This window comes from Nematolebias whitei, chromosome 19 (genome assembly GCF_014905685.2).
Source record: "Nematolebias whitei isolate Nwh7 chromosome 19, NemWhi1, whole genome shotgun sequence".
In the NCBI taxonomy this organism is placed as follows: domain Eukaryota; kingdom Metazoa; phylum Chordata; class Actinopteri; order Cyprinodontiformes; family Rivulidae; genus Nematolebias; species Nematolebias whitei.
In genome coordinates, this window is record NC_056516.1 from 24,337,731 (window position 1) to 24,346,288 (window position 8,558).

General features: G+C 38.2%; 1 protein-coding gene across 1 annotated transcript; it reads right to left on the reverse strand.

Annotated features, from left to right (window-relative positions):
• Positions 1 to 2,259: 2,259 nt before the first annotated feature.
• On the reverse strand, positions 2,260 to 5,408 carry cfap300 (cilia and flagella associated protein 300). Its single transcript, XM_037692960.1, has 7 exons — positions 5,299 to 5,408; positions 4,913 to 4,994; positions 4,734 to 4,803; positions 4,498 to 4,655; positions 4,251 to 4,423; positions 4,084 to 4,150; positions 2,260 to 2,391 (listed from the first exon to the last, which is right to left on the reverse strand). The coding sequence occupies exons 1-7, from the start codon at positions 5,406 to 5,408 to the stop codon at positions 2,260 to 2,262; spliced, it is 792 nt and encodes a 263-aa protein (XP_037548888.1).
• Between the last annotated feature and the right edge of the window lie 3,150 nt (positions 5,409 to 8,558).

An 8,558-nucleotide genomic window follows, 5' to 3' on the forward strand; every position in this document is an offset into this window, starting at 1 on the left:
CCAACAAGCCCACCAGCAAAAAAACAACCAAAAAACCCCCCAAAACAAAACAAAGAAAAAACTGTGTTTCCAGTTAAGTTGGCATCCAAGTATGGAATGTTCCTAATTGATTAGGATTAATAGAACAACAGCTCTCTTTCACAAATCCTAAGTCTGTGTTTTGCAGGATTTCCAAGGCTACTGTGCAAACTGAGCATTTGGAAGCCAGAATGTACATTTTTGACAAAACCTTTAAACTTCCTTGTCTTGCAGCCTTCAAACTCATCACTCCTTAACCTCTGAGCTAAAGTGCTCAGCTGTGACACTTTTCTGCACTGCTTCTCTTCACTTAATATCTATCCTCAGGTCAGGTTTACTACATCAGCTGATTCAGGATGTCTGTAATACTTCGCAACCCCTCCTTTTGTCGGATGCCACGTGCACTTTCATGAAACTTTACAGCCAGTTTGGTGCAATTTGAAAACGAACAATGCGTGAGGAAGGACAATTATCCTCATCGACGCACGTGTCACCGAGACACTTCAAAGAGCGTACCTAAAAGTGTTACTGACTTTAACCTCTCGGGGATGTTTGCTCAACAAAAAAACAACAAAAAAAACGAGGGTATTCAAATGCACACATGAAGAATGAAAGCAATTCTTGTACTTAAGTACTTTGGCACTTGATAAAACTCAACAATTTGTTTGTGCTTAATTTAGTTTTGTCATTTGGGCGATTTCTTTACTGTACTTGTTTTCATGCACTTGATCTTGTGCGCCCTGTCAAGACAAAAGTTGGGTTTGTTCATGATTTTGGTTGATAAAGTGAATGTAAAACACATTTTAACATATAATTCAGTTGCATCTGATTTTTAAGTAATCAGTCGAGTTCTTCCTTCCTCAGTCACGTCAGCCGACAGGTGCTCCACTTTCCCATTTGAAGGGAGCCTTTGAACCCGTGAATGCACTTCCTCACTCAGTCTGGCAGTTCTTGCTGCCATCAGGAGTAAAATGTCATTCCGAGCTTTCCGCTTTGTACACGTTTTGCAGTCATTTCATTGGGAAACGTTTGGTAGCTTAATTCTCTGCGATGAATTATAGCAAAGATGTCTGCTTATCAGAGGCATCAGTAGAACGAACAGAGCTGTTTCTTCAACGCTACCTAGAATGTAGAGCTTCATAATTAATGTGACATCACTGTACTGCATGTTGTGTCGTGGTGGCCACAGTTTTAAGGAGAAAAAAACAGCAACATAAGGATTTTGTTGTGTAAAATTTTAAGAACACGAAAGAAATAATCTGTGCCTTCTTTGCCCTCGTGTACATGAAGTGGTGCGGCTTTCTATCTCCATCACATTCACACTCGGAAGAGAAGTATTTCATAGAAAAACATGAAAATGCTTCTATTTTATCTTTTGCAAAACCTTTAATTGAACACTTTGGGAAATGTTCTAAAGATCGACTCTCTTACAGCTGCTGTACAACGTTGATATTTTCAGAAAGTGTTACTGTATGTTCAGCATATCACTGTACCCGTGGACATAAACACACTCCTCACACAGTACCGTATCACCCTTCAGATGTGGAAGCCGGAGGCATCGCAGGAAACTTTGCAGGCATGTGTCCTTTCATAAGCATGTTGCATAGATCAGTACGGCTTCCACACAACTACCTCTGAGGCCACTAGGGGGCGCTAGTTTAGGAAACTGATTAGGAGAAACAGTTAACGACTGAATGCTATGCATGAACCAATCTGCACGCTCTCTTATCTCTTTGTGACGTTCTACCATCCGTCCACCTCTCACTGACTTGCTGCCGTTTGACATTCCAACTTCATTGCTCTGTAGCTGCTTTCTTACTGTAGGTTGTTGGAACTGCTGTTCAAACGAAGCACGAATCGATCAAGCAATAAGCGAAAAGCTACACGAAGTCTTCCAAGGCCAATTGAAGAAGCAATTGGCTGAATAAAATGTGCCGCTGTTTTTTTTTTTTTTTTTTCCAAATCTAATCTATATTTGATCTTTTGAAAAGGTACAAAAATGTGTTTCTGCTGAGGATGAAGTTAGATCACTAACTTATTAATTTATTTGTTTCAATAAAGCTCTTTGGACTGTACACTGCTTTTAGAGCCTTTTTTATTTTCAGTATTATCTCACATTAAAATAGTTCTCTCTCCACACAATAACAGACTTCTGTTTGAGGTGTTGCTTGCATTGGATGGGGTGAGTTACTGCTCCAGGTTTGAGCTTCATCAAACAGGATGTTTTCCAGCGTTTCATCATCACAGTGTGACGCTTCCCACACCGTAGAAGTGGAAGAACAAGGTCACGTGTCGTTTCAAAGGGTCCACGATCAAATAGGCAAATGTCTGATCCTCCTCTCGAATCCCAGGGAAACATCGTCCAGACTCGTCCTAAAGGTGATAAAACAACACAGAGGGTTCAAAAATATGTGTGGAAATGGTTCCTGCGTGACAAATGTGTTTCTGTAAAGTTGGGAAACTTTATCAAATGTAATTAAGAGCCAAAAGGAAACATTTTTCTCATTTAAATCATAAAATTAACGGAACATTGTTGAAACAAAGTATTTGAAATCAAATGCAATGCCAACTAAACTGTTCTGTAAGTCTTAGACAGGAGGGGGAAAAAGGTAAGTACCAGTAGGCTCAGTTATCCAGGTGAATAAATTACAAAAAAGTTCAATCATGTCATCTGGACAGTTTCTTTTTTGTAAGAACTGTTTCGTCCTTCATTCAAGGATCTGTCGTATTAAGTAGTAAGAAACTGTCCAGAGTACATGATTGAACTTTTTTGTGATCTTAGATAGAAGTAGCAAACAAGAAGAGGACAAAAGAACACACTTGTAATGTGGAACATCTGGTAATATAACGTGGCAAAACTGGAATTCTTTTCTGAATATTATGAACCCATTTTTATTCAGAATTAAAAGCAGGTATCATCCAGATTGTTGTGGGCAAATAGTTCAAACACAAAGTGCTTATGATGTTATGGGGTTGATAAGGCACAAAACATATTTTTTGGCCTATAAGTCACGTTTTTTTGCATAATTTACACGCCCTGCGACTTATAGGCCGAAGAAACATATTTATGGATTTTTTCCCATATTTATAAACCAATTTTTGGCTGAGATATGACCGTTTTCATTCATTCTGTCAGAAAAATTTTTTTTGATCAGAATCATTTTCACCCACTAGATGGCAGCAGAGTAGTAGTAGCTGTATGGCATGCTGTTGTATCATGTAATAGGTAAACGTGGCTAAAATGACAACTTAAAAAAAGTTCAAGACAAAAACAACGGGACTTTATTTATTATACTTTATACTTTCTTGTTTTTTTTCTTGAACTTTTTTGAATTTACCATGTCCTGGATGACCATTAAACTGCATTTATTAAGCAAACGTTAGACTGAGACACACCTTTGATATAATTTCGAGCAAACAAATAATTGTTTTTAGTTGGTTATCTTGTTAAATTTTGAAGAAATGCAGAGGCTCGTCCCTCTGTGCATGCCTGCCGCTTCTGCGGATTGGGTTTTGAAATACAGATGATTTCACCGTCAAAGTGCATTTATTAAGTAAAAGTTAGACTGAGACACACCTTTACCATAATTTTGAGCAAACAAATAACTGTTTTTAAGTGTTAATCTAGTTAAATTCTTGTTAAAGTTCTCCCGTGCACGCTCCCGTGGCCGCCATTTGGCAGCCAATCAATTTTTGGCACAACACCGGCCCACATTACCAGGTTGTCAGTGGTGATGCGTAACAAATGCGTTCCAACCTTTTGTGAATTTAAGTTTTAAGAAGAGTTGAAGATTTATATAAATAATACTGTTGTACTTTGTTTTTATTATATTTTATATCATCAGGTTAGTTTAGATATGGGTGCCAATAAATATCCATCCATCCATACCTTCTTCTTCCTTTCTGGGTGGTGGAGATCAGTGTTCATTTATCTGATATTAGATGTTTTTTCTCAACTGAAAAGTGTTTTAGCTTCAGTGATGCTCAAGGAAAGTTATTTTTTGGTGGATTTCATGAACTATCTTGTCCATGTCATGTAGGTGAGGTATTGAAGTGGTCACTTACATGGGCACACACTTTGAGCACAGTGGAAACAACACTTATCCTCTTTGTGTCTGCATCCTTCTGCACACTGTAAAAGATTTTCTGACTCATGAGTGCACATACTGGATATATATGTTTACATATTTCTGTTTAAAATAGATTATCATGTACGCCCGCAGAGTGCTTACCTAATTAGGTCTTTGTATATTTTCTTTGTGGTGCTGATGTAGGGGTCAATGGTGTCCTCGTACTGACAGAGCTCTCCTCCAAGGCACAGGTGCTTGAAGAGGCGAAACAGAAACTCTTCTCGTCCCGCTTTCCCGACTGCATAGTAGTGCTCAGAATCCTCGTCCTGTAACATCTGGAAGAAGCAACAAAGGCTTGAACTGACTCTGCATCAGAACAGATTGATAGCTCAAAGGAAGAGAGGCTCGCCTGTCTGAGTTCATCATAGTCTGGGTTAAAATCATGAAAGCATTTAACCACATGCCCAGAAGGCCTCAGGATGCCGCAGGAGTAGATGGGATCGAACAGCTCCATGGAGACCTGAGTGCACGGCACGAGCTCCACACTGACAGATAACACTGGTCTGTCTGAAACACGCACATAACACAAAACAGCTCATCAGATCTAAATTCTGGTAGTGAGAAAAGGCTATCTTGGAGACACACCAAGAGGTATCCAGATTTTAGTCTCGGGGTTTCTCAGACTGGAAACCACTTCGGGGTCCCTGAAGAAACACTGGAGGAAAAAGCAGACTGGCATCAGGGACATTCACACACAAAAACACTAGACGAACACATTTTTTAGCTTTATTTTTAAATGTACAAGCAGACCGAGTTCATCTTACCAGAGCAAACTTTTCACAGCTGTAAGGGTAGAAGTTGCTGTCAAAGCTGTAAGACTGAGCTGAAACCCTCCCCAGCATGGACCTGAATAAAAACACAGTCTGTTGGAGACATGTCAGCTCACGAGCTTGCTTTCAAGTTCCATTCATTCATTCAACCTTTATTTAAACAGGTTAGTCCCAAGAGGACTCATTTACAAGAGAGACCTTTGAGTGATGACAACAGTGGCTAACAAGGACAACAATAGACATTTACAAATGAGTCATACAAATTATTATTATATATTTTTTACAATTGAAAATAAAATTATAATTAAACAAAATGATAATTTGTTTGGCATAAGTTTGAATTTGTTTGAATAAGTTTGACACATTGTCTTTTACATCACCATTTCATGAAAAGCGCCAGGGTGTCTCCATCCTGCTGGAAGGAGAACTTCTTCGTGGGTAAAGGACTAAAAGAAAACGTCTTCTCAAACGCGCTTTGCTCGCCTGCCATGATGTTGATTTACACTTTCTCAAAAGTTTGTTTGTTAAATAGATTTATGTGCCGAGACGTCGTACGAACAAGGTTGTTATTAGCTCCAAACTTAGCCAACTGTAGCGGGTCGTCGTTGCCATGGCAATAGACGCTGGAGACGTCTGAGTTTGAACAAAAAAAAAAAACTTTATTGAACCGAATTTACAAACAAACAGGGGATTGAGAACACAACAGCGACACAGTGGTACAAAACCTTTCCGCATGTACATGATATGTATGTAAGTGTCAGTTTTTTATCCTTTTCTTAAAAATGTTTATTTAAACGCGTGGTGAGATAGCCGTATTTTACTGAACGTCTCAAACGCAACAAAGCAGTACGTCTTTTAGCCACTAGAGGGAGACATTACTCTGTTTTAGAAAAGGCTGTTTTTAAATTTTATTTATTTTTTATCTGTGGACAAGATGTTCTAGTGATGAATCACAGAATCAGTTTACAGCTGAATGCAGACGGTTAATAATTAAGTTTAGATACACCTTGTCTCCAGATAATATTGATCCACGTTGTTGTAAAATTACTTAACTTGAAGTTCTGCTGTAATATTTATCTTCTTGACAAACCTTGGCTTTCTTGTTGTGTATGCGTTTTGTATGTATTATGAATGAAAAGAAGTAAAATGATTTTAGCATAACATGTTGCAACAATATGTGCATTAATTTTTAAGACTCGGCTGCAATCAAATCAAAGAGCCACATTCTTGTAATTGTTTCATTTGACAGGAAAGCCTGAGACTAAAACAAATGACTTTTATCCTTTTTACATTTTTAGAAAAGGTATTTTAATGTCACATACAACATGTTTGTCCCCTGAAGCTTCTTGCTGGCCTTGAATTCCTCCTGGGAAGTCCATTTATTTAACCCTGTGTAAATACTCTTGTTGTTTCTTTCATTCCCAGAATTCTTGGACAAGGATGTGAGATCCTTCTGATGCACATTCCTGTTAAGGACACCAAGACCTCGAGGTTACAAAGGAACGGGATCAAAGGTTATCTAGACAGGGACACCCTGGAGACACATTTATAAAGAAAAATGTCATTCAAAACATTTCGTGGTTGAATTCATGTAGTCAGTAGCTTTAGTTTCATGAAGGCATATATTTTGATTTTACTTTCAATAAGCATCAAATGAGCTTAGAGCATTTTCCAGTGCATCATTCTGAACTATGCTGTTTATATAGTGACAACATAGATGAGAACATCTCTTTAGAGTTAACCTGTGCATTTGTTGAATTTAGGTAACGTCAGCTGGTGAGTAATGAGAAGCTGGAGACAGACAAGAAGTCATTACGGGGCAGAACTGGTCAGAAGCAATAAATCAAGGCCTGTTTTCTTGACCTTTAGCTTCGTCACAATGTGACTTAAAACTAGTTCAGTCCAGTCTTTTATTCAAACACAACCTGTACAATGATTTCATGCTGATAACAGTGCTCAACTCAAGTGTACATCTTTAAAATACTGACAGAGTGATGTTGAATCATATTCACACAGCAATGAAAACAATTAGGATTTTTGAGGTTTTTTTTATTTTTTTGAAGGAAGCAATCATTGCATAGGGAGGTTTAAAGTCTCAATTACCTGATGGAAAAGTATAGTTTGGAAAGTCTCATCCAGGATGTGACATGTTGTAGCTGACTCACACCCATTAAAATAGAGATATTTGTTTTCAGTTTCTCCTGATTGCTTCACGGGACTTACACATAATTCATCATCGAAAGAACCGTCAGGATGAAAAAAACGTTGCGAGGCAGGTGAGAAACGTCGAGGCCTGATTGTGAGCTGTGATCATATCTTTCCATGTTGACTTTACAGATTTAATGGCAGATATGGAACGCTTCCCAAATTCTTTGCAGCGTTTTATATGATTGCACCATTGGGACACTGGTGTTTAGTTCAGAGTCTTTACTGGCCCGTTTCTAAACATTTTGTACAAAAATAACGAAACGAGCCAAATCAAGCTTAAAATGTTTCCAACAGTTGACAATCACTAAAACCTACTCAAGCTTTAAGAGCTAAAAAACTAATAACCAGGACTGTAAACACAAGAGCTTTTTTGTTGTTGTTGCTATTATAAACTCACTTACAGTTTCGTAAGTTTTATTTTGAACTTTAAAATTGCACGTTTGTTTGGTAGTTTTATTTTCTGCTGCCAAAAGGTGAAGGATGACGTTATTGCTTGCTGAAATACATCATGAACCACTGGATGAATTTTAATGAAATTTGCAGAATGCAATCTTTGTGTGCACCTCTACAACTTAACATGAGAGGATCTGTGTGTTTTGTGATCCTTGTGTCATCTGCCCTCTTCAGTGTTTCTCCCTCAGGTGATCAGCTCCTGGTTCTGCCGCCTGTCGTCCATCAGGTGTTTGTGTTTATCCCCTCGTTGGTCTGTATATCCTGTGTTTCTTTATTGCTGCCCTGTCCGTGGATTGTCCTGTATGGCATCATGCTCCTGTCTCCCTCTGTGTCTTCCCTTCGTTCATGTAAGTTTGCTGCCATGTTAGCCTTTTTTGTTTATATTACTAAATGTTTTTTTTTACCGTAGTCTCGAGTTCCCGAGTCCTGTCTGCAGCCTGGGTCCAACCACACAACAGAACATGACATAACGTTCGGAGTCAACCTGATTTTAGATTGCTGCTACAACCATGTGACCTTAAAAACACACAACAAATTATCATAATTCAGCAACTTTTACAGACATTGACAGTTTTATTTTTAATGTGGTAGTACCTGAAATTAAGCTTTAACACATATTCTGAGTGCTAACATGAGAACTTGGGATCTTTGTTCAAATTTGTTAAATTATTTGAAATCATTTCTGTGTATTGGTTAACAAACGATCTCATCAACCATCAAACTAATCACTAGACCAGGAGTCTGCAACCTGTGGCTCTGGGGACACATGTGGCTCTTTGGTCCCCCCGCAGCGGCTTTTTCACGTTTTGACCAAAACTAACATAAAACTGAATTTTTTTAGGATGTTATACCCACAACACAAAATGACTAGTTTAGTTTTAGCAGTTTTCCTGTAATTTCCTTTGCAAATATGCAGATACTAGTACTAATACACAGAGTAAATTATACTCTAACTTTATGCTTTATTTCTTCATAGTAG

Excerpts from the sequence above, each read along its gene's own strand:
- cfap300 (XM_037692960.1), bottom strand. The coding sequence starts at position 5,408 with ATGGCAGGCGAGCAAAGCGCGTTTGAGAAGACGTTTTCTTTTAGTCCT. Across the intron at positions 4,656-4,733 it reads TAAAATCTGGATACCTCTTG|ACAGACCAGTGTTATCTGTC; the intron begins GTGTGTCTCCAA and ends TGCGTGTTTCAG. Across the intron at positions 4,424-4,497 it reads ACTATGATGAACTCAGACAG|ATGTTACAGGACGAGGATTC; the intron begins GCGAGCCTCTCT and ends TGCTTCTTCCAG.